The sequence below is a fragment of the Mytilus edulis genome, chromosome 13 (assembly GCF_963676685.1).
Source record: "Mytilus edulis chromosome 13, xbMytEdul2.2, whole genome shotgun sequence".
Taxonomy (NCBI): domain Eukaryota; kingdom Metazoa; phylum Mollusca; class Bivalvia; order Mytilida; family Mytilidae; genus Mytilus; species Mytilus edulis.
Genome location: NC_092356.1, coordinates 8150483 through 8178403, shown reverse-complemented (window position 1 = coordinate 8178403; position 27921 = coordinate 8150483). Strand labels below are relative to the sequence as shown.

The 27921-nt window shown below is 33.0% G+C and overlaps 1 protein-coding gene across 3 annotated transcripts; it reads right to left on the bottom strand.

Annotated features, from left to right (window-relative positions):
- Positions 1-331: 331 nt before the first annotated feature.
- Positions 332-20062, bottom strand: LOC139501872 (putative ankyrin repeat protein RF_0381). Of its 3 annotated transcripts, none has more exons than XM_071291104.1 (9): positions 19936-20062; positions 16868-16923; positions 7858-7971; positions 7159-7254; positions 6301-6396; positions 5794-5892; positions 3953-4051; positions 2352-2441; positions 332-699 (listed from the first exon to the last, which is right to left on the bottom strand). In XM_071291104.1, exons 3-9 carry the CDS (start codon positions 7912-7914, stop codon positions 379-381), a joined length of 858 nt encoding a protein of 285 aa, XP_071147205.1. In that variant the 5' UTR covers positions 7915-7971; positions 16868-16923; positions 19936-20062; the 3' UTR covers positions 332-378. The 3 variants fall into 3 exon arrangements, with proteins under 3 accessions (XP_071147205.1, XP_071147203.1, XP_071147204.1); XM_071291102.1 differs by having other exon boundaries at positions 7858-7944; positions 19936-20057; XM_071291103.1 differs by lacking the exon at positions 3953-4051 and having other exon boundaries at positions 7858-7944; positions 19936-20057.
- Positions 20063-27921: the final 7859 nt, after the last annotated feature.

Sequence of the window (27921 nt, the reverse complement as noted above, 5' to 3'; positions counted from 1 at the left end):
CAATGTCTACACAAGGTCTACCAAATTTTAAGACCCTTATTTTGTTGAGTTTTTTACTTATTTTGGGACAAAAACACGTGCTGTTGTATTATGTCTGATAGGCTTGTTAAATTGATAAGATTAACTTTAATTGCCTTGTATAAAAAAAAATCTATTTTTGTAATAACTACTGCTTTTTCCTAAAATAAGTCCTTGAACAACGATATGATAATCATGATATTTTCTAAAATAAAAAGCTACCGCACCTTTTAAAATTCTCCACCTCAATGGGCGATACTAAGGGTAGAAAATTTTTTGTAGTTCTTTTTAACATAATTTAATAGAACCTCTGTACGTGAACATATCATACTATCTTTGTATCAGAGACTTGACAAACAGTTACTGTTCAAACATTATATAATTTTTTAACAATTTAGGCAATGGAAGTTTACACACAGCAGTTCTGATAGAGCACCCATTTGTAGTTTGAATCAGTTCATTTCGTATACGTATTCTACATAGAGATCTTAAAGTCACAATTTGCTGCTGCCGATGATAAATATGATTGTTAATTTCCTCCATATTCAAATATTTGCCTTGTCCGTTATGCCCTACGGTGTTGTTGGAAATTCTATATCCAGCTTCTATAAAAATATCACATAAGGCTAATATGTCATCTGATGGTATATCATTAGTATCCACCATACCTCTAAGATTACTCTGTAAAATCAAATTCTTTTATAGTTATAGACTTTGATTTATAAAATAATCTAATTAATCTCAACATCCTTATCCTTGTATCAGTCGTCTTGTGTTGCCGACTAAACATATTATCGCACACGTGTGTATAAAATACCTATACAATAAAACATAAGTCGATCTAAATTAATGGACTTGTTAACATGATTATCTAGTGGCAACTTTGGGGTATATTTTTTTTCAAATATCGTTTTGTGTTTCAGTCCCTCGTTTTAAAACTGTTTCCATCAAATAACAAAGGTTCTATATCCCCTCTTGTAAACTTAAAATCCAAAGGCGAAAAATCTTTTGATTTTTTTCTAATTCTACACAAATCTCCCATGATAATGACGTAACAGACGTCAAAAACATAATGGTAAAGTTCACATTACATAATCGTTAACGGAAGCCCATCGAAGACGAGAAACTAAAGCTTTGGACATGCATCGAGTGCCGATGATATCTCTAATTGACGGGCCTTTGCAGGGTCATCGATATTTTACAAAAAGATTGCACCTACGAGAAATTCTAACACACTAATGTATTTTCAAACGTTAACTTGTAATTGTTACTAAAGTAAGGTAGGTGTTTTTCAATGATTCAAAAGGTCCTTCCAAGTTCCACTGTTAATTCAGTATAAAAAACAATGGTGGCTCCTTTATGATCGATGAACATCTGAAATTGTCAACCTTTAAAAATAATTTACTTTATGCTGAGCCCTCAGTAAATTGCTTTCGGATTGGTTGTACATGTAACATGTAATCTAAAGTATTTTTTTCGTGCATAATTTCAATTTGTTTTAATCCCTGAACTGTTACCATTTTGGACATTTTCCATTTTTTTCCTTCAAATTACTGAAGTGTAATGCTTGTTACACTCTAGTATTGTTCTAATTATAGTAGTAAACTGATTCACCAATTTTAACTACATGTTCTTGACTCATACACGATACATTGATTTTTTACACTAAATATTAATCCTGGTATCTTTGATGACTTTATTTACATAGATATCAAAAGAAATGTTTTTTCCACTACTCAAACGTATAACCCTTATTTCTGGTGTGTATCCATCTTCGCTACACAAGGTAATGCTTTTCATTGGTTGCAGTCGTAGCCGGCTGCATCCGTAGCCGGCTGCATCCAATAAAAAAACATCGATAACATGATCACGTGGAAATACAGAAAATCTAGGTACACAAGTGTCACGTGCGGATTGTGCAACAAGTCTTTACACCCCAAAACATATGACGATATTAAGTGACAATTTAAATGTTCTAATCAACTAATAGAAGTTCCTGTGTACGTGTCTTGCACAAATGTTGGAATCTCAGCAAATAATTTCGTTTCCTGATTTACCAAGTTTGTAGTCTTTAGAGGCTACCGTTTTACATCTCCACACTGAAGAGAATTCAAGTACTACCATTGGTCACGAGTAATGTATTCGGAATGGGCGTGGCTTTAATCAATTGTGAGATGACGCAACATTATTATCATAAATGTTGGCGTAACATGCCAAGGGCAGAGAGGAGGGAGTGGATCATAATCCATGTCTAGCGATGTCTAGATGGTGTGAATCTTAACTTTCCTCTTTTGATTTTCATAGATCTTGAATTGGTAGTTTCTGATACCTACCTCATTTACAATTGCTCCTTCATATATCAAATATTTAGCAAACTCGACATTGCTATTACACAGAACATCATACAGAGGATCAAATTTTAGCTGAAAAAAATAACAAAGCAAAATATAATCCTAGTTGCCAAACTATTTAGTTATACTAGAAAATAACATTAAAAAAATTACTTTTTGAACTATTCGTCTCTAAGTGATTGGTAACTTTCTTAATTGAATTATTTCAAATTTTTTTCAATTCTTTTTTTACCCGACTATATAGTATGGATTTTTTCTCATGGTGGAAGGCCGTACGATTGTCTATAGTTGCTTTAATCTACTTCAATTGAACAATGGTGGATTGTCTCATTGTCGTTGATATTATTTTCAAATCTTGTTTTTTATGTAACTGTCAACATGCTAGAAATGGAAATGGAAAGTATCAGCGTAGTGATTTTGCTCGTATTGATTTAATCAAAGGAAAATGAAAATTATAGGTTGAGGTGGATTGTCTTGTAATTTATATTCATATTGAATAAATCTATCAAAGTTATGTAAACATAAAAAAAAGAAGATGTGGTATGATTGCCAATGAGACAACTATCCACAAAAGACCAAAATGACATGTTTGAAATATTTGAAAGATATCAATAAAATTATCAGTGTTACATTAAAATACATTATTCATCTTTGTTTTAGATATTTCAGACCATGAAACTTGTCAAGAGATCTGAAACCAAAAGCATACATTAAAAAGTAAAATCACAAAAATACTGAACTCAGTGGAAAATCAATTCGGAAGGTCCATAATCACATGGCAAAATCAAATAACAAAACACATCAAAAATGAACGGACAACAACTGTCATATTCCTGACTTGGTACAGACATTTTCAAATGTAGAAAATGGTGGATTAAGCAATACTACTAGAGGTTCCTATATTATTTATATCAACTTATATCTCTATAAACATCACCAATGCAATCAACTTAATGTTTAATTGTAAATTTACAAACTATGTTTACATTATAAATTTACAATTAAAGAAAAACTCTGATTATTCAAAATACAATAGATTTTCTACCAAGGCTTGGATAACCTTAGCTGTATTTGGCAAAACGTTTTAAAATTATGGATCCTCAATGTTCTTCAACTCCTTACTTTATTTGACCCTTTTTACATTTTTGATTCGATGATTTATGGTGAGTCATTTGTAGCTTGTCTTGTGTACAAAGTATTAATCATGGTTTCAATGATGAGTTTATTTATACAATCAACTAGAGATTCTTGTAATACCTTATATCTTTACGTTGAATCAATGGAAATATTTAGAGGTCCCCTACTATATATACGTACCACTAATGGAACAGCTATATCCCCCTGTATTATTAGCTATTATCTGTACATTGTCGCAATGGAAACAGCTATTTGGTCCTTTATTACACTTTTTATTTACTTGATTTCTACATAATCCAGTAAAAGAAAATATCGAAGGTTCTTGTTTTATCTACCCAATCTATACGCACAATCAGAAATGAAGTACCTGTATAAACCGTATCTATTACATTTACGTGTCGACATCCTACTTGACAATATACATTTTTTAAAACTTTGGCACTTACATAGTTAGTACAGTTTAGACATGCCCCATGATCCACCAGTAACTTGGCTACTTGTAAATCATCTAACTTAGCTGCAGCGCAAAGAGGTGAATAAAGATCCTAAAAACAAGAGTCAAAACGTCTCTGAAAATAAGCCTCAAATAAAATATCCTTAGGTTAATGAAAGAATATTTTTGAAAACAATAAAAAGGTGTAAAGAAGAATTCTTATAGCCTTAATTGGAGCCTGAATCTCTTATCTGGCAAATATTTATACCATATATACATATAGATTTACATATCAATGTTAAAATAATAAAGACATATGAAATGAATTATAGTAATTACAGTAACAAGAGTGCTCAGGCTGAATTGCTTGCCTGCATAACTGATTATGATTGAATATACTTGAAAGTCTTTTTGATAAAAGATTTGCTAAAAAGTAACATAAACTTAATCAACATTTCCAAAGATGTAAATGAAATCAGAGGCAATCTACCAGATATACATTTGTACATGTTTACACTTCAAACATGCTATATACCAAAGATAATTAGATAAGTACTTAATGTATCTGGCCAAATCAATTTTTATTACGTTGTGTTTTAACCGTTGCTAAAACCATGAAAATGGAGCCTAGGATAAAGGACTTATGACAGACAAAAACTTCCATAGGGATCTGTAAATAGGGTATGAATTCACCATGTCTTCAACCTTCTGAAATAACTTTATAGTAGGAAAAACTAATTAAGAATATATTTATGCTCCTTTTCGCACCATCTGATTAACATCCATTTGTCGGCATTCAATAGCTGATATTGCAGATGAAACTTAAGTTTATACTAAAGGTCTTTATATCCTACCAAGAGATAATCTGATAGTTTTGTCAGATTGTCCCTATGTACTCCAGTTGTCTAGATACTTTACATTTGACCAAATATGAATACTGTAAATTCAGAAATTATTACGAGGGTTTTTATTATTGCGAAAATGCGACAGAGATGTAAACGCAATAATTGAAACTTACATTTTGAAATATTGTATATGAATTAAACAGGATTATTCTCAAAAACGCAAAAACTTAAAATCACATTTAAATCTAAAATGACAAAATCTCAATAAAAAATGCACGCAATAATTTCTGAATTTACAGTAAATGGGAATATATGGTATGTCTGCGAGACAGAAACTGAACGACAAAAATATCATATTAAAACGCTGAGATAGTATCTTACAGACTCGAACAGTAAACAGCGGAATTTTACAAAATGAGTCAAGCTCTAAATTGTCTACAAAAAGCAAAATATAAATTTAAGAAAATCAATCCAAGTCCTGTAATCATCAGCCAATAATAAATGATGACGAAACATAACAAAATAAACATACCATATCATTAACCGTGTAATCTATACACAGTAGTGTTAGTAAGGATGATTTATAGCTAGATCATATTTTAATTCACAAACTAAAATCTAAATACTGTCAATTAAGGTTTAAATATACTTTAACAATAATTTAACTACTGTTAAATTGTTCATTTAAAAATTGCTAAACAATGATGACTGCTGTACCCATATTTTGACTATATCATTTATCATGTCTGTTTAGTTCACGCATCATTGTAAATATAACAGAATTTGATGAAACTGTCAACAAAGTGAGAGGTTTAGCGCTTTAAAACCAGGTTTAATCCGCCATTTTCTACATTTGATAATGCCTGTACCAAGTCAGGAATATGACAGTTATTGTCCACTCGTTTTTGATGTTTTTTGTCATTTGATTTTGCCATGTGATTATTGACTTTCCTATTGGATTTTCCTCTGAGTTCAGTATGTTTGTGTTTTTACTTCGTAGTATACATACCTTATCCTGCAAATTAACATCAGCACCAGATTTCAGCAAGAGCTGTACCATATCTGTTTTACCACGATACAATGCTGCGTGTAAACCTGTCGTTTTATCCTGGAATATTCAATCAGATAAGTTTAGGAACAAAATAGGCCCAAACTATTGTTTGAGGTTATGGAGCACTTTTAGAATGCACTTTTTAGAGTTATCTATTTTTTAAATGGTGGAAAAAGGCTTTTTCCTCACATTTGCATTTGTATTTTTTGTTCTCAAACCAAAAGAAATGTACAAACTGCTATTATTTTTAAATGACTTTTTATATGTTATCGAAGACTTAAATAAGCAGCTGATATTAGACAGGCACAGACAGAATGTGGTGGGGAGTAAACATCTGTGTGAGCGTTGTACCATCCCCAACCTTAGACAACGGTGCAATACCACAGTATATAATAAGAACTACAGTTTTGATGCATAACAAATTGACTATGCAAGTTCAATGTGAGAGACCTCTCTTTAGAATACCTCAGTCTGCATGTTAGTATCCATTCCTTGCTCGAGTAATAACTGCAAAGTCTCAAGGTTTCCATCGATGGCTCTATGTAAAAGACCTTCTCCCCACTAAAAAAAATATTGTAGTCATGTGTGTAAAATTTTGCTGATAAAATCAAGATGATCAGGGCAACAACAAAAACAGGTTGGTTTCAAATGATATGATTAAAGTTATTTTGAAATGAAATCAATATTTACACTGATAAAGTGATTCATTAAATTCGACATTGCTTTAGATATTATATTGTTTATGTAGCCTTTGAAAGTGTCCTGTACCAAGTCAGAAAGATGGCCATTGTTATAATATTGTTCGTTTCTGAGTGTGTTGCATTTTAACGTTGAGTCGTTTGTGTTTTCTCTTATTTTTGAGATAAGACGTGGCACGGTACTTGTCTATCCCAAATTCATGTATTTGGTTTTGATGTTATATTTGTTATCCTCGTGGTGTTTTGTCTGTTGTTTGGTCCGTTTCTGTGTGTGTTGCGTTTCGGTGTTGTGTCGTTGTTCTCCTCTTATATTTAATGCGTTTCCCTCGGTTTTAGTTTGTTACCCCGATTTTGTTTTTTGTCCATGGATTTATGAGTTTTGAACAGCGGTATACTACTGTTGCCTTTATTTATGTAGCCGTTTGAATAAATAATAGATATCCGAACGTTTTGGTGGGGAGGGTAAGTCTTCCCCTTTTTCATTTGGTACATGTCTATTTAGTTTTACAAAAAGATATATTAATTTGAAAGCATTTAGTTTCTTGGATTTGATAAGTCTTACATTCTTCTACTTTCGTCACAGCGAGACAAAAATCTGTGAAGAAATTAATCTTGAAAATCCTACCTTATTTTTTATATTCATATCACTGCCTTGTTCTAATAAGAATCTGGTCATATGTAGGTCCCCCTGGGCAGCAGTCCAATGTAATGAAGTACCATACTAAAATTACATATATAATCCAATCCAATCAAATCACTTATGTTTAGTTTATATAAATAGTACAAGAACATATTTACATGACCTCTTTCAAACAAATTACAAAAAAATATAGATAACGCACATAATAATAATAGTATCGTTATATCATATCAATTGTGCATAAGGTTTGTAATTTGCCTTTTAAAAAAATATACCCCATAAAAATAATCTTTATTACTAATATATACTATAATTGAACTACAAATCATGTTTAAATAAAATGCTTATTAGTACGAAAGACGTATTATTGCTACTTTATAGGTTGTGATATTATGAAACACATCAAGCTTTTTCATAACACTTTTGAATTTTGTAAACTTTATTACAGTATAACGGTATCCATTTATCTAGAAGGAAGATAATAACTGAATGCATGAAAGAAATTTATGTTTATGGTTACCATGGTTACGAAAAGCTATACTAGTATGTCTTTTTCATGTATAATAAACATACAACGGATGTCAATGATCTGGCTTTTATTTACAAGTACACAGAAATAGGGTTTTAATATATAAATATATCACAACAAATTGATACTAAGAACAGTGGATACATAAAATATACCTTATCACAATAATTCACATCAGCACCATGATCCAAATATTTTGTAACTTCGTCCATATCTCTTTTTTCTGCTGCTTTCAGTAGTTTCTATGAGTCAGAATAAAATGGGTTAGTCTAAGTAATGGTACTCAACAAACTACAATATCAATATATAAAACACAAGAACGTTGATCAGAGATATTTGTTGGATTCCTATTAATGTATAACTTTTTAAGTCAATACGAATCTTTGTATAGTCATTTAAATGTTTACCTAACATATGACTGTGAATGAAAATATGAAAAACATACAATATCTGCAATTCATGTCAATAAAATTGGTTTCAAATTTTGAAGTAATAGAATTATTCATGAAATCGATTTTTGTGATTTAACTTTTTCATTTTTGTACCTCTTAAAAGGCTGAGGATACAAGTTTTCACTATAAGGTTTCCGGCTAAGTGTACGAAACCCTTAAACGTTTCTTATTAGTATTTTGACACATTTCTCATAGCCAGCTTCATTTTGAAGCATAGGTTTATAGAAAGCTTTTGTTTGGAAGTTTGGCAATATCGAAATTGAATATGACAAACAAGATATACAACCAAATTTTACGCTAATTTGTCAATAATAAAATTGAGAAAGGAAATGGGGAATGTGTCAAAGCGACAACAACCCGACCATAGAGCAGACAACAGTCGAAGGCCATTAATGGGTCGCCAATGAAGCGAGAAACTCCCGCACCCGTAGGTGTCCTTCAAATGGCCCCTTAAAAAATATGTATACTAGTTCAGTGATAATGGACGTCATACTAAACTCCAAATTATACACAAGAAACTAAAATTAAAATTCATACAAGACTAACATTTTTGTACCTCTTAAAAGGCTGAGGATACAAGTTTTCACTATAAGGTTTCCGGCTAAGTGTACGAAACCCTTAAACGTTTCTTATTAGTATTTTGACACATTTCTCATAGCCAGCTTCATTTTGAAGCATAGGTTTATAGAAAGCTTTTGTTTGGAAGTTTGGCAATATCGAAATTGAATATGACAAACAAGATATACAACCAAATTTTACGCTAATTTGTCAATAATAAAATTGAGAAAGGAAATGGGGAATGTGTCAAAGCGACAACAACCCGACCATAGAGCAGACAACAGTCGAAGGCCATTAATGGGTCGCCAATGAAGCGAGAAACTCCCGCACCCGTAGGTGTCCTTCAAATGGCCCCTTAAAAAATATGTATACTAGTTCAGTGATAATGGACGTCATACTAAACTCCAAATTATACACAAGAAACTAAAATTAAAATTCATACAAGACTAACAAAGGCCAGAGGCTTCTGACTTGGGACAGGCGCAAAATTGCGGTGGGGTTAAACATGTTTTTGAGATCTCAACCCTCCCCCTATACCTCTAGCCAATGCAGAAAAGTAAACGTATAACAATACGCACATTAAAATTCAGTTCAAGAGAAGTCCGGGTCCGATGTCAGAAGATGTAACCAAAGAAACTAAATAAAATGACAATAATACATAAATAACAACAGACTACTAGCAGTTAACTGACATGCCAGCTCCAGACCTCAAATAAACTGATTGAAAGATTATGTCTTCATCATATGAATATCAGGTACAGTCCCTCCCGTTAGGGATTAAGTATCATACTTTCATAAAATATATGAGAAGATCATAACCCGTGTCATGCCAACAACTGTTTTTTTTAAATAAATGTGTTTAGTTCCGATGCAAAACACTATAAGTGAATCAATATTAAAGCCAAAATATGCAATCTTTAACTATATCACTTCTTAATAAGTCTGTTTAAAGGTTTTGAAAGCTTTTGAGGTGAATACTGACATGTTTGTGCTTTGTAAAGAATATTACCACAAAATATTGGATGTGAAATACCTGAACGTATAAGATGTCTGCATGTTGTGTTATATTTACGAATTATTTCCTTATACCGATGATCAAGTTTAGTAAATGTTTTGACTAGTTTGTGATATCGAAAACCCTGGTGTAATAATTTTTCAGTAATACATAAATTTATCTCGCTAAAATCTAATACGTTGTTACATACAAGAGCGAATCTTACAAGTTGAGATATATAAACACCATAAGATGGTTACAAGGGAACGTCACCATCTAAAAATGGATAATTAGCGATAGGATATGAAAAATCATCTCTTTTATCATAATTTTTTGTATTAAGCTTCCCGTTAATGCTATAGATATCAAGATCGAGGAAAGGGCAGTGGTCATTGTTAGTATTAGTTTTATTTATAGTTAGTTCAACAGGATAAATTTCTTTAGTATACATACTGAAGTCGTCATTATTGAGAGCCAAATATTTAAAAGTATTGTTCAACTTTTGTATCAAATGTTGTTTCGATGGGTCTTTGCTAATTTTAGTCATAAATTGTAACTCATAACAATACAAAAACAGGTCCGCAATAAGTGGTGCACAGTTAGTCCCCATTGGAATTCCAATAACTTGACGATATAGTACGGTGACCGAGTAAGGAAAAGTCGCTTATTTAAGGAGTTTAATTGTCATTCGGACTATACGGCTATAAATTACAGTATTGATAGTTGAAAGCTTAATCTAAACATTTTGACTTGTCGTCAAAAAATCGTACGGTGCAATTTTTGTAAAATGGGCTTTGAAATACGCTAGTTAACTTGAACACAAAATCGACGTAGAAAAGTTTTGAGGTCTAAGTTGTAAAATAACATCCGTGATATTATTTCTATTATTATATACATTGTTGTTACACCTTATTTTAACGATTTCAAATAAAGTTTAGCTAAATTAACCCGTTATTTAAGAGTTTATAAAAAGATTAACACTACGAACATTTTGCATTGAATAGAGTACGTTTCAATTTAATTTCATAATTTTTTTTGACGCAAAATGTAAAATAATTCACATTTATATGATATCTAATACCTTTATTAATCCATAATATCAAATTCGTTTATATCAGAAACATTATTTCAGCAATTCAAGCCAGATATAAGTTTTAACGCTCATACGACGGAGCAGAACGAGTGGAAATTTGTCACTTCCTTGAGATCGTCATCTCAAATGTAACCTCATGTTTTTGTAACCAACCGTACCAATTACTGAAGGTGTATGCAAGTTTACATACTTGATATGCTTCAACTTTCTGAGAATTTAATAGATGACTACTTTGCTTTCAGACAGACTCCTGGACATTTCAACGGTGACATGGCAACAGAAAGACCGTTCTAGAAGCCTCAAGGGGATCAGATGGCACTGTAGGCATAACAAATCAAAAGTCTGCGCTTGTTAGGTGGACCCTTTCTAGACATTTCTAAAAAATCTCTAAGTCGTGTAACGCTGAAAAGGGCTGGAATTGCTGCAAATAATGCATTATCACAAGGGGAAATAAAGCTAAAAGCAATTAAAAGAGATGAACATGTTATTGCCATTGTGGACCATCTGAATGATCCATGACTGATCCCTTTGATGTGGAATCCCATCCTCCGTGTCTTATTAACATCTCTTCTAGAATGCATGCTACACGAGATATTCGAGATTCTTTGCTCACAGCTGTATAGGAAGGCTTGAAAATGTCTAAAAATTTTATCACTAGTGCTCTTTCTTTAGATATAGGCAAGGAGTCTTTATAGTCCAATATCAAAGTCAAAACTAAAAACGTTTTACAACATGACCACAAAAACAAACATAAGTTATAAATCGGAGGAAATACTTTTAGCTCAAATAAATTCATAACTTGTATTTAGACGTGCACTTATTTTGGTAAAATGTAGAGATGATGTTACCATAGAACATGTGCTGTCGCACCCTGTAGGTCCCATTCCAAATTCCTTTTTTTCAAGATGACGGCACCATGAGAAAATCATGCAAGTCTGATTTGGCGAAGCAATTAGAATCTGAGTCTCTTGTGCACTTTCCATACCCTTTTTTGTACCATCACTTTCAACTTACATCAGAGATGGTATGGCATTGGTTCAATGTATTGATATTAAGAAAGGTAAAACATTCGGTGATCTTGCAGCTGACTATTAAAACATATGTTCTCATGAATTTCTATAGCGCACACAGTAGCAGATGTTTTTGACCGCTACGACATGAACAACTCTATAACTTCTGCCGAAAGGGAACGCTGCACAGACTACAGCTACCACCAAAGTGTATAAGATTATTGAGGGGAGAAGTATTCCTGACTGCAAAACTTTGACAAATCCCTTATGATTCCACCTGATGTGAGCTTTGCATAGCCAGAACGTTTGTAAATTCCGAAATTGTCAAAGTTATTTATACCAACACTGTTAATGGCAGTAGTAACTTGCTTAGCACTCAAGAGGAGACCTAGGCTGATACTCAATGCCTTAAACTTTGACACGAAGTTTAGAGAAATGGGAAAAAGCGAAAGAACAAGCATACAGACCTCTAATACAAATGTGTTTGTTCTGTGTGTTCGTGTTCACTACTATAAATATACGACACATTCAAGCGATTTGTGGGTGCAGATGGGGAGCATTAGCAGAGATTTTCACCCATTCACTAACTTTGTGTCTGTTTTCCCCAACAATTTGTAAACTACTAACTACTGTACATGCCCTACCGGATGCGACACAACTTTGTCTCTGTTTGGAGTAGGTAAACAAACTATCTACCAGACTTTGAAGGACACGCACGACTATTTCTGTGGTTTTTAGAGTTTCGATAATATTGCCAAAGATAAAGCCCTTGCTTGTTCATGGAAGTTAATTTCAAAGCTCTATGATCAGAAAAATCTCTTTAAAACCATTCCATTATAATTATTATCCAATGCGCGTCAAGCTTGCCGCTAGTAAAGATGTAAGTTTAGTCAGATTACCTCTCTGTGAGGCGGCACTGGAACAGCATGTTTTACGTACAGCGTTTCAAACTAAAAACTTAGACCGCATTACACATTGCTAAACCCCTAGTACGTCAATTTTATAATACGACTGGCGATAGTTAAATGATTCATTACACCCCGTGTATTGTAAAGGGCATATGTCAGCAGAATTCTTACAGGATCTTGTGTTTTCATTGAAAGGAAAATCTCTATGTAAAATAGTTATGTGTTTGATCACAACAACACCGTACATGTCCGGAACTTTGCTCCTGGAAAGTTCAGAATTATGTAGACATTTTAAATCATGTTCCTTGACAGGTGAACCAAAAGATACTTCTGGCATAATTCTGTTGTGTGGATCTCTTTGATTGGATTTTTTATTGCAACTGTTTTCGAGGTATTGAGTGCTTTTTAGTATTAATGAATTACATGAATGAGCTTAGGCAAAATACGCCTTCATGATAGTAGGCTTCAGTTAAAATAATAATAGTTATCCTTTATGTGCTGAAGTTGAATGTCAACCAGCAAGATAACTTCTGTAACTTTAACAGAATATGTGTATAATAGATCAAGTGTTTGAAAAACGCCAATTTCCAGAATAAATCGATTTCCTAATTCTTTTTTTTTTTTTTTACATTTTCGAGGTAATTCATTGTTAATTGATTTGAAAAAAATGTCTGTATCTGAAATTTAAACCTAATTGTTGTATATATCTTCAAATTTTAAAAGTATGGCAGAAGAAAAAAGAAAAAAAGAATTTGATCTTTGACCTTATTTTATGCAAAACTGTCACCACATTTCTTTTTGACGACATCGATATTTCAAAAGTACTCATTTTTCCGAATCCAATGATATATGATATAGCCATATAGTATGTTTGACGATTAAATCTAAAAAATATTGGGTCTGGTCACCGTACTAATATAAGGAATCTCCAAAGCAAACAAAGATGTTATCAAGTAAAAGTTCAAGCGCATATATAGTATCAAAGCATGTCCAATTCACATAGTTCTTTTGTTTATTGCTACTAAAAATGACCTAAAAGAGTTTGAACATAAGTGTATGTACTCGCATTCTGACTTTTTAAATGCCCATTTAATTAGGGATGTGATTTTTTCTTAATAAGAGTATGAAGCAAAGTGGTATATAGGGTAGAAAAATCAAAACTTTGAACAGATTCAATATCACCAATGTATGCATGCAATTTATCAAGTACTTCCAACGAGTTTTTGACTCTCCAAAAGTAATCAATTCCACTATTTTCAAACATATTTTGTAAAGGTTATACACTTACTAAATGTGACCTACCGAATTAGACTATTTCCCGGATTTGTAATCACATAAGCAACACGACGGGTGCCACATGTGGAGCAGGATCTGATTACCCTTCCGGAGCACCTGAGATCACCCCTAGTTTTTGGTTGGGTTCGTGTTGTTTATTCTTTAGTTTTCTATGTTGTGTCATGTTTACTATTGTTTTTCTGTTTGTCTTTTTCATTTTTAACCATGGCGTTGTCAGTTTGTTTTAGATTTATGAGTTTGAATATCCCTTGGTATCTTTCGTCCCTCTTTTACTAATGTGTGGTTATAATTCGGAGTTTTGTATGACGTCCATTATCACTGACCTTGTAACATATTTGTTTAGCGGCCAGCGGAAGCACTCCTCCGGGTGTGGGAGTTTTTCGCTGCATTGAAGACCCATTGGTGGCCTTCGGCTGTTGTCTGCTCTAAGGTCGGGTTGTTGTCTCCTTGCCACATTCCTCATTTTCATTCTCAATTTTAGTATTTGAATATTATCTTAAGTAGTTAGTGCCTCATTGACAATTATACTCTGGTAATTCATCTCCATATATGTAAATCTTAAAATGTACAAAGTTCCTTGTTACCTACCTTGCTGACATATTCAATCTGAAATAACCATAAAGTATTATTTGATATATTGGATAAATAAATGATTGGAGTCAGTTGAAGAAACAATATTGTGTTGCCAAATGTTTTTACGCACTGGGTCTTTACCTTTTAAAAATGCAATAACTCCTATGAAGGGACAGCTGATAATTTCAGCCATTGTTTTGATTGAATTGTCTTACAGTTATGTTGTTTGACTTAATTGAAGGTCTTCTTTGTTGATATCTGTAAACACTTTTACTTTATCTACCAAACGTTCCACAAAAGAACACAATAGTGTGCCAAATGTGTTATCAAAAGGCTACATAACTCCTGTAAGTAGTAGACTGAGCTTTCAGCGTTGAAGTCTGCAAATATTTTAGAGCAATAACTGTTATACGGAACGTATAACAATTGAAAAGGTAGAGTTTGTAATTTAAACATGTTTGCCACTGACAAATTTACTCTAATAGTCAGATCATCATATGTATCTTTAAACAGTAGACCTTAAGGATAATTGTGGACAATTGGGATTTCAAATTGCCCATTATTCGACTTTCAGCAAAGAAGATTTTTGTAAAAGTTTGCAGAAGTCATCGGCGGCTCAATTGTGATACATAACGGACGACAGATAACAAGCTATGGCAATATGTCTTATTGGCCAATCGGATAAGATAAGCTAAAGGAGAAATATTCCAAAGCAATCTGTCAAATAAGATTGATAATAATGCACTTAGAAAGACCTGCATTTATTGCTGCCAATGGTAAAAGAGCAAAACAATACTGACTGACAACAGTCATCAACTTTAACAATCGTTCATATAAACTAATCTATAATGAACTATTTTTTTAAAATTATTTTTCAAAAGGAAATAAATACATTTACTGGTAGTATGGCTGTGACAAGAAATCTGAATTTGAATTCCCAGGCTGATCAATAACGAAAAATATTGTTGATTAACGCATTAAACATACTGTTATAAAATAAGTTTTAATTCATAGCTTTTATTATTAAAAATCAAATAATTTAATTAGAATGTTTTCTCATGTTAAAAGTACTACTTTTGTCTTATCTGACTGACAGCTATTATATCAATCTGGACAGAACATCAGTTATCAATCACAGTTGAAAAGAACTAATACAATCCGATAATGATCTCTCGACGGTACGTGTAATATTAATATCAATGCATTGCAAACACACAACACAGAAAGTTATGTTCTAATGTATATAAAGGGCATTGGCTGCATATCAAATTCATATTCACCGATTTGACTCAAATTCTCATACAGTGTATTTGATTTATAACATACTATAACGTATATCCAAATTAAATAAAGTCTAAAATAAACACTTTACATGGCATGGACTCGGCAATATGTGTCATCGTATCGTGTGTATTTCAGTGTATGCGCCATCTAATTATTATCGAGTTGACCTCCGACGGCCGTCAACGGTCATATAAGCGATATAAACATTAAAATATAAATAAAAATATAGCTTACTTGTACAATTGGAAATTTCTAGGTCTGTTTAGTTTCATATTATAGGTTCAACTATATGTTAATCATCGTTTTTGCCTGTATAAGAATGAGTGTTTGTGGATTGAATCAATCAATTAAACGATTTACATTTGCTTCACTTTCAATTTCAAATATTTTGGCCACGAGCATCACTGAAGAGACATGTATTGTCGAAATGCGCATCTGGTGCAAGAAAATTGGTACCGTTAATTTTATCAATGATGACATTCTTTTCTTTTTAATAACTGAACAGGCATAACTCATGAGTAATCCATCTCTAGCTAAGGGGTTAAATTGAAGGTCACATGCATACGAATTGAAATAGGTCGAACTATTTACTCACAGGTGAATAATTAATCATCGATGTTTCTTAGCTTATTTTGACAAAACTGAACCATATTAATGGAATTTTACCTCTTCTGTAACTGCGTAAGAATTTAACCTCGTCTGTAACTTTTAAGAATTTAACCTCGTCCGTAACTTTGTACGAATTTAACCTCGTCTGTAACTTTTTAAGAATTTAACCTCGTCCGTAACTTTTAAGAATTAAACCTCGTCCGTAACTTTGTACGAATTTAACCTCGTCTATAACTTTGTAAGAATTTAACCTCGTCCGTAACTTTTTAAGAATTTAACCTAGTCTGTAACTTTTGAAGAATTTTTCCTCTTCTGTATCTTTATAGTAAGTTTACCTCTTCTGTAATTTTACAAGATAACAAGACTACAATAACGTTTGCAATTTTACCTCTTCTGTAACTTTATAACCCCCATCTGTTTCTTCCTCTATCTTTTCATTACTATCTTGAAATTATAAAATAAATATACGTGTCCAACAAAACCATTAGGAGAATGCATCATGAGTTTCATAGAAACTGTTGTCGTACCTTTTTTGTACATATACAAGTAAGTAGTTCAGTTGAGGTCCAAGAGTCGTAGATATATAGTCTTACCAATTCACATCTCATCTTACATCTGCATCATAAATATGTTAAACAGTTTGTAGAGCCCTGTGTCTCACCTGCATTTGTTGCTATCAATGTAAAAGTGTAAAGTTCTAAAAAAACAGTCCATTTATTGTTAAAACATTTTTTAAGACCATTTCAGATGCCATTTCTTGAATTTGAAGATGAATTTCTGTGCAAGTATCACAAAAATCAATGTAGGTTGTAAATATATTAATCCCAGACTGTCTGTAAATATTAATGCAAAAAATGAAACTTTTCCCAGAATGAGTTAAGAACCGTTGTCAGGTTAATTTAATATTTGAAAGTTCACTGGTCCCATTGTATAAGTGCAATAGCTATTGTTCTCTGTAGTGTTAATTCTATTGTACCTTTAAATCTATTCTTAAAAAGTCAATCATTATTTATTATTTAGCTGAACAAATAAAATCACTCAAAGTAATGAAAATTCATGTACATACAAATGATAAATAAGGACACACAAAACTGCATGTATTCATTATCAACTATTTGTTTATACTGTAATTGTTGTAATTTGTTTAGTGGGGATGCCATGAGGAAAACAATAACTGCAATTTGTTATATCACCCTCAATGTCTAAGGGATCGAAAAAATAAAAGCACAAAAATACTGGACTCCGAGGAAAATTCAAAAAGGGTCCCTAATCAAAGGGCGAAATCACATCAAACTAATAGATAACAATTGTCATATTCTTGACTTTATAGGCATTTTCTTATATAGAAAATGGTGGATTGAACCTGGTTTTATAGCTAGCGAAACCTCTCACTTGAATGACAGTCACATAAAATTCCACTACATTGAAAACGATGCGTGAACAAAACAAACAGACACAATAGATAAAAATGTCAAAAACAAGGGTATTTATTTTCAGTATCATATGAGCATGCAAGAAGAATCATGATTATTAGTTTTTCTTTCAAATATTTTTTTACCAATAATTTTTCCTCTGATTTGTTCAATAACATTTTGCTATGTTCCTGTGGATATGTGTGACTTCTAAATTTTTTCAATTTGTGTTCAACCATTAAAAACCATAAACATGACAATGTAAAGATTTTAAAAAGACAATTATAAGCCATTTAGTCTTGTCTTAAATCTGGTCTTTTTAACATCAATCAACAAAAAAGAGTATTATATTGGTTTCTAATCTAATATTATAGAGTAGCAAACAAGATTTCACAAAAAAATAGACATATATATAAATATATATATCCGTACATATCGTCTTAACACTTATATATGGAAATAAAGTGTATAAGCAACTGAACTGATATGATAGTATGTAAGTTGATAAGGGATAATCTTTACTTCCATGTTGAAGAGATCACAAAAAGTTATGTATCCTTATAATGTTAACATTTTATTGAATTTCTCTCTGATATAATAAAATTGTAGAAAGATTTACAGCAGAAGGATTAAATAGAATGGCCTTATGGCACTAATAAGTAAAGTAAAAATATGCTCAATAAAATCATACACCCAAATTCAAAATGCATGTACTAACCAAAAAGATGTAAACTTGTACTTAAATAGTGTATTGATCTACCTCTTCATCTGACAATACATGTATGTGTCATTGTTTAGTATTGGTACATACATTTTCATAACTAAGAGTTAAACATTTTATCACGCAAATTTAATCAAATTTATAAATGATTGTTTTTTTTCAAGGAGAATTTAAGATCCAATTGAATAAACTTCACAGTTAACAATAGATAAAATGTATTTACATAACGGGATAGGTGAACATGGTGAACTAGCAAAGGATAAAAAACTAACAAAACAGGAACTTGTCAAGGTTTCTTTTTAATATAGATTCTATGAAGAAGAAAAAAAAGTAAAATTAGTCTTTCAAGGGCAATAAATCCTGATAAGGGTCTTTTTATGATTCATCCATGTTGATTTATTTGTAGATGAAATTGCTATTTTATTTTTTTCCTATTCTGTTAAAGCTTTCAAAAAAGGGACATTCAAACTTATAAATCGAAAACAAATTGACAACGCCATGGCTAAAAATGAAAAATACAAACAAACAAACAATAGTACACATGACACAACATATAAAACTAAAGAATAAGCAACACGACCGCAAAAAACTGGGAGGTGATCTCAGATACTCCGGACGGGTAAGCAGATCCTGCTCCACATGTGGCACCCGTCGTGTTGCTCATGTTATAACAAATTATATCTTTCAAGATGTAATAACCAAAATCTGTTAAATTTGCAAACTAATATAAATAATTTATGGGGCAATAACTACAAGATAAACTGACCAAATTTTCAGAAATTCTATAGATAGACTTTTTTATATAAATATACCATGACAGATTTCCACAACAAGCAGGTGTGCACAACTGCAATATATCATTGTTTTATGAATGTTCAAAGATCTGGGTATTTCACAAAAAAACATTACACCAATCTGGTACCGTCACTCATAAAATTTCATGAAAAAAGACCTATTTTAAAAGGCATGAAAAAGGGTTAAAATTCATCAAACAAATGCCAAAATATTAGATGCATATCTCCAACATGTGTGCAATCTTCCTGTAAAGTTGAAAACTGATTTTATAAATTGTCTGTTTATAAAACTGAGGATTTTACTATCCCAGGCATAGATTACCTTAAACGTATTTGGCACAACTTTTTGGAATTTTAGGTCCTTAAAGTACTTGTTTGGCTTTATAACTATTTTGATCTGAGCGTCACTGATGAGTCTTATGTAGAGGTAACGTGCGTCTGGTGTATTAAATTAAAATCCTGGTACTTTTGATAACTATTAGCATTAGATTAGAGTTTTAGTTAAAGCCTGAATCTGAGGCAGCCTTACCGTTAACAATTCCTTGATTTCCAGTTGTTCCTTTTTCTTTTTTCATATCCATATTTATATTGTCTTAGCTGGTCTTCTCACTAATATTATCTAGACTATTTGGTCTCAAAGTCCATAATCTAGTATACTGCAAAACAAGAAAAAGAAAGCCATATATTTTACCATTCACTGAAAGGTATTTGTCATTGACCAATTGTGTTGAGGTAAATCATTAGATAGGAAAATTCAACTATTTGTGTTAGATTCAGTCAAAACTGAGGAGTTGGGGCACATAATATGCATGGATATCTAGCTAATAATCAATCTCCTATAATAGCAGCAGTGTAAAGGTCTGCTTGCTGATTTCAATTGTCTTGGTGGCATGTAATTAATTGTAAATAAATAATTATGTTTTATCAACAAAGACTTAAAACTCTTTATTTGCATCAAAGATTGTTCATTGGGTCCCTTCATCTTGGAAACGACATAGTGAGACTTTCTCCTGGTGTAATATTTCTAGCATTAATGTTATTTAAAAACGATACAGTGTTTTATCTAGATCAGTGCATAATTAACATGAACTTATAAACTTAAAAGGTTCCTGGGTTCTCGTTATTAAAAGCCGTCTTAAAAGCAAACTAATACCTTGTAATCACTGTTTAATCATAATTCCACTGATCAACTTCCTTATACTCTTATTGAAAAAGTGTATATTTATTACGTCTACTTACTTCTTAAAATCTATTATCATGATTATCTAAAAATGTTGGGGGTTTTAAGTCATTATTGAGTCGAATGACTTAATTGCATTAAGTAATTCAATTAGGAAATTACCCCTTAAGCAGTTGACTATTTGGGCTTACTGCAGATTATAAATGCTATCCTTTATTTAATGTCATTTGCGGTATACACATGGTATACCACATAGTGAAAAATGTGGTTGTTTTCTGTGTTGTTTATTCTTTCTTAATAAGATTTTCTCTTTCAGATGCAAGCTGCTTAAGCCATCTGTTGATTTATTTATTTTTGAAATTCACTTACCTGGTGCACTTGAATGTAAATATTATGTTTGACGTGTGTTTTTTTGGGGGGGAGGGGGGGGTGTATGCATAATCTGTTGTCGAGATTGCATAGGACATGTTATTTGATATTTGTTTATCATGATGTCGTTTATGAGCTATATGCTCTCCTTGAGCTCTAACTTAGTGAATAAACATATTCTATTTTTTCCTAAACATATGTTTTAACATATCACAGATCAATGGGATTTAGAATGAACATAATATCAAATTTTTATTGTTTTGCGAATTTTAAATGCTTTTTTCTAACTTATACTTTTAGTTCATTTTGGGTTTTTAACTTTTTACCTAACTTGCCCATTGGGCTTGATAATTTAATACACAATGAACAAGATACATGAATCAAGTGCGTGATCGTGAGTGAACCAGGTGTGCACAGGTAAAATTTTTAAAATATGCCATACCTATAAAACTTACAGTCGATGTAAGGTGTAAAACTCAGAGCCAACTTTGCTATTATATTATATATAGTTTACACTATAAAACTGTAGATGATTTTGTGTCTGTGGTTTTTTTTTTAATCACATCAGGATGATCCTAATCACATCAGGTTGATCCTAATCACATCAGGTTGATCCTAATCACATCAGGTTGATCCTAATCACATCAGGTTGATCCTAATCACATCAGGTTGATCCAAATCACACCAGGATGATCCTAATCACATCAGGTTGATCCTATCAGGTTGATCCTAATCACATTAGAGTGATCCTAATCACATCAGGTTGATCCTAATCACATCAGGATGATCCTAATCACATCAGGATGATCCTAATCACATCAGATTGATCCTATCAGGTTGATCCTAATCACATCAGGATGATCCTAATCACATCAGGTTGATCCTAATCACATCAGGATGATCCTAATCACATCAGGTTGATCCTATCAGGTTGATCCTAATCACATCAGGATGATCCTAATCACATCAGGTTGATCCTAATCACATCAGATTGATCCTATCAGGTTGATCCTAATCACATCAGGATGATCCTAATCACATCAGGATGATCCTAATCACATCAGGTTGATCCTATCAGGTTGATCCTAATCACATCAGGATGATCCTAATCACATCAGGTTGATCCTAATCACATCAGGTTGATCCTAATCACATCAGGTTGATCCTAATCACATCAGGTTGATCCTAATCACATCAGGTTGATCCAAATCACATCAGGATGATCCTAATCACATCAGGTTGATCCTATCAGGTTGATCCTAATCACATCAGGATGATCCTAATCACATCAGGTTGATCCTAATCACATAAGGATGATCCTAATCACATCAGGATGATCCTAATCACATCAGGTTGATCCTATCAGGTTGATCCTAATCACATCAGGATGATCCTAATCACATCAGGTTGATCCTAATCACATCAGGATGATCCTAATCACATCAGGTTGATCCTATCAGGTTGATCCTAATCACATCAGGATGATCCTAATCACATCAGGTTGATCCTAATCACATCAGGTTGATCCTAATCACATCAGGTTGATCCTAATCACATCAGGTTGATCCTAATCACATCAGGTTGATCCAAATCACATCAGGATGATCCTAATCACATCAGGTTGATCCTATCAGGTTGATCCTAATCACATCAGGATGATCCTAATCACATCAGGTTGATCCTAATCACATCAGGATGATCCTAATCACATCAGGATGATCCTAATCACATCAGGTTGATCCTATCAGGTTGATCCTAATCACATCAGGATGATCCTAATCACATCAGGATGATCCTAATCACATCAGGTTGATCCTTATCACATCAGGTTGATCCAAATCACATCAGGATGATCCTTATCAAAAACACCGTTTTATTTATTTAAGATTGAACATTTTATTTAAATGCATCATTCTCATTTTCAGATCAAATTACAGTAGGTACTGATGAAGAACAAGGTAAAAATGAAACCTCTTAAATCACTTGTTCAACATCAATCTCTTCAACTATATGTTCCACATCCATATGAAACCTTCAACTTATTCAACAACAACTGGCTCTCAAATCTCATCATCATACCAAAGTTCTGACATCAAACACACTGAAGTGAATAAAACTTTCAGACGTGTTCAATCTAATGTGATTCCAATCATTCAAACTGTTTTCATGATGATAGAATAGATTTTCTTCATAGCCACCAATTGTGCTTAGAAAGAGTTCAAGGCTGTGTCAATATCAGCAAAATGACCAAGACGCACAGAAATGTATACGAGACAATTTTCAATATAAAAGGTTGAGTAGAGAAATGTAATACTGTGAGTCTTCTGGGTAATGGTGGGTCGTTCGTGAGAAGGGAGTTGGAATGTTATGTCTTCTCTGCAAGGTGCACAATATTCCAACATCTGGAAAAATCATTATGTAACAGGAGCCAAACGGTTCAAATCAAGGAGTTGATGACCATGCAAAGTCTGCTAATCACAAGAAGCTATAACTGAAATGACAAGAAGGGCGTCATTTTTCCATAAAGAAACCACAGAGAAAGAAAAAGTTGGAGGGGATGTTCAGAAAAAAAAGCTTTCCCCGCTGCCTACTGGCTTATGAAGGAAGAACTACCAAATAAGAAGTGTGTGTCCCTCATTCCACTAATTAAACGGTCTGGACTTGGTTTCATGATTTTTTTTTTATCACAGATCCCAAGATTCTATGCAGGTAATTTTCTTATTGATTGTGAACACGTTAACAAAGAAGATAGTAAATAAAGTGAATAATTCACCTGTATTCAGTACTTTAGTTGATGTAGTAACAGATATATTAGTTAAATGTCAAATGGTCGTTTTCATTATTAATCATCCAGTTCATTTATTAGATTTTAGTTTGGATCAACGAAATCTACACGATATATTTGGTTTACAGTTGGGTTTGATTCAGAAGAAACACCGACATAGCTAGATAATACAATCAATTATCTAATTACTACTACAATTTGATATTAATTAGTATTGCAATTTTTACTGTTATTAATAAATGTTAGATACCTTTGATAACTAATTAGATAAGTCCTACAAATCTAATCTTGAATTTCATCCAAATTCTTTCTTAATTCTGGGAACTCGTTTTAAAATTCAAATGTGACGTCACTTTGTACTTTGCGCGTTGCACTGGCTTTGGCTAACACGGCTGTGTTTTTAGCTCATCTGGCCCAAAGGGCCAACAGAGCTTTTCCCATCACTTGACGTCCGGCGTCCGTCGTCCGGCGTCCGTCGTCTGTCTATACCTTTTACAAAAATCTTCTCCTCTGAAACTACTGGGTCAAATTAAACCAAACTTGGCCACAATCATCACTGGGGTATCTAGTTTAAAAAATCTGTGGCGTGACCCGGCCAACCAACCAAGATGGCCGCCATGGCTAAAAATAGAACATAGGGGTAAAATGCAGTTTTTGGCTTATAACTCAGAAACCAAAGCATTTAGAGCAAATCTGACATGGATTAAAATTGCCCTCACATTTTCAGATGAATCCGACAACCCGTTGTTGGGTTGCTGCTCCAGAATTATTAATTTTAAGGAAATTTTGCTGTTTTGGGTTATTATCTTGAATATTATAATAGACAGAGATAAACTGTAAGCAGCAATAATGTTTAGCAAAGTAAGATCTACAACATGACCAAAATTGTCAGTTTACCCCTTAAGGAGTTATTGCCCTTTATAGTCATTTTTTAACAATTTTCATAAATTTTTGTAAATTTTTGTAAATATTTAGAATATATTTTCCACTGTAATTACGATTACTGGGCCAAGTTCATTATAGATAGAGATAATTGTAGCAACAAGAATGTACAGTCGAGTAAGATCTACAAACACATCACGATCACCAAAACAAAATTTCGTCATAGAATTTATCTGTGTCCATTGTTTAATATGCACCAAGGTGAGCGACACAGGCTCGTGAGAGCCTCTAGTTTTGTAATGTATCCGTTTTTATTCTGTAGCTAGTCACCACTTCAGTTTAATCATGTATATCTATTATATAGTCATTTTATAAAATTTACTGTTTTCAAAAGTATTATACTAAATAATAAGGATGTTCTTGTCCAAGGCGGATAACCCTGGCCGTATTGATCACAACTTCTTGGAACTTTTGGTCCTCGGTAATCTTCAACTTTGTACTTGTTTTGGCTTTCAAAATTTTTCATCTGAGCGTCACTTGTTAGTCTTGTGTGGACGTGGCTCGCGTCTGGCGTATTAAATTTTAACCTGGTACCTTTTGTTGATTATTATTCGGTTGTTTCTCTGTCCTATATTTTCTCCCATTTATTTGTATTGTAGTCCTGTCATGTAATGTTGCCATTTTAATGTTATAATTAACATTGCCATTAAAGCGGGGGGTTTGGCATGCCACAAAACCAGGTTCAACCCACCATTTTTTTTAAATGCCCTGTACCAAGTCAGGAAAATGGCCATTGTTATATTATAGTTCGTTTATGTGTGTGTTAAATTTTAATGTTGTGTTTTTGTTGTGTCGCAGTTCTCTTATATTTGATACGTTTCCCTCAGTTTTAGTTTGTAACCCGGATTTTTTTTTTCTCTATCGATTTATGAATTTCGAACAGCTGTTTACTACTATTGCCTTTATTCATCCAGTGCCTTGACGAATTTGACAGCCATGTTGTTACAATTGGAAACCTTTCTAATTCTCTATCAGCTGACAGTGCAACTCTTCACCAAGTACTATGAGGACTGTATAAAAGAAACAAATGAAAGCAAGTTGTGTAGACTTGTAACTGATGCATGGAGCCACCACCATGACAAGCAACAATAATGGACTTGCTGCTAGAATTAAAAAGAAACATCCAACAGTTGTGTCAGTCCACTCATGTGTCATGCTCAAACAGACGGCTGTCATTTAACGCAGCAGTTCATGGATGTTACAGTTATGATGACATTCCAGCAATAATGCAATGCTTGTCATTGCTTGAGAAAGATATTGTTGCCACACCCTTTTAAAGAAGATGAAAAATGTAAGATTTGTTACCAGCATTTTCATTTTGAAAGAAATCTTGCAAATTCTTGCAAAACTGAGCAAAACGTTTCAAGCCAGAACAATTAGTTATGAATTTATACAACGTTGCATTGCTACAGACGCACTAAGAGACAGTAGTTTCAAAGAAAAAGTAAAAACAGAAATTGTCAAAGAAACCAGAGGTAACAGAAGACTTTGATTTTTAGAGTTTACACCAACTGAGGCTCAGTAAGAAGCAGCAGGAAAGATGGTCAATAGATATAGGAAGATGTGGTATGAGTGCCAATGAGACAACTCTCCATCCAAATAACAATTTATAAAAGTAAACCATTATAGGTCAATGTAAGAGCTTCAACACGGAGCCTTCGCTCAAAACGAACAACAAGCTATAAAGGGCCCCAAAATTACTAGTGTAAAACCATTCAACATGTTCAAACGGGAAAACGGGAAAACCAACTGTCTAATCTATATATAAAAACGAGAAACGAGAAACACGTATAAATTATATAAACAAACGACAACTGCTGTACATCAGATTCCTGACTTAGGACAGGTGCAACCATTTGCAGCGGGATTAAACGTTTTAATGGTACCAAACCTTCTCCCTTTTTCTGAAACAATAGTATAACATCACAACATAGAAAAACACAAGATAAAATATCAATTGGAAGGCTGAACTCAATCAAAAAAAGTAAATTAACATACTATGAACAAATAAATATGTTGAAGCCTTAAGAAACAACTGGGGTGAGAGATTTGATGAGGCAGCACCACTTTTGGCTGCTTTTAGTGTTTGACCCTTTTCTTCTTCCAGATAAAATAGAACCAGCCTTTAAGCATTCAGAGATGAGAAGATAGATGATTTGGGCTCACACTTTTCAGCTGGACATGAGGAGGCAAAGAATGAACTCTCTGCTCAATGGATGAGCTACAAGTACCATATTTTAAGGCTAAGAAAATGTATTTTCAAGCCAAGAGAAAAAGACAACAGATATTGTCTTAAAAAGATTACTGAACCTACGAAATCCTTCAGACAAAGGGTATATTTCCCCTAGATTATCACATGTAGCTGCAATAATACTATCCTTGCCAGTCCAGTTAAAGAGGCATTACAGAGCTAATCAATAAATTCGTTGACAATTGGTACAAGGCAAAACCAAGGAAAAAACTGGAGGGCCGTGACAACTGCTCCTGCAGAAGTTATGGGAACTGCAGATGCAGGTGTCCAAGCCGATTTGAATGAAAACGATGACGAAGATGAGTGAGAACAAAAATGTAGCACATTTTAAAGCTTCTGAATATAACTGGCTTCCAAGATTACGCTGACTATATCCATGAGGAAGATGACAATGAAAGGGAAGACTCTGGTGAGTTTGACTATGACAATGTGACACTGTGATACTTTTTTGCTTTGATTCAAGTGCCGAAATGTTTTTTCTGACAAATCTAATTTCTTTTCATTGCCTCTCCAGTCTAGACTGTGTCCCAATATGTTTGTCTACATTTAACATTAGTTGTCACTGTGTTCACAAAGCTTCCCAGTTAAACACTAATAATATCCAGTCTTTATGGTTCATTTAATTGAAAATATTTTTAATTATGTGCACATATATATTCTGAATGTGCTAGAATTAGGGTGAAAATTGTAAGGGTTTAAGTGGAAAGTTTTCCTTACCCTAGCCTGATCTTCCTAGGTAAGGGTTTAAGTGGAAAGTTTTCCTTACCCTAGCCTGATCTTCCTAAGCACATGAACAGACAATGGCAGCTTATGTTTCATTAAAAAAAATAAGGAGATGTGATATGATTGCCATTGAGACAGATATTTACCAAAGTTCAAATAAAGTGGTTGAATCAAATATAGGCAACCATATGGCCTTCAACAATGAGAAAACTCCATACCATGATAAAGTTGGCTATGAAAAATGTTTGGATAGATTATCTTTGTG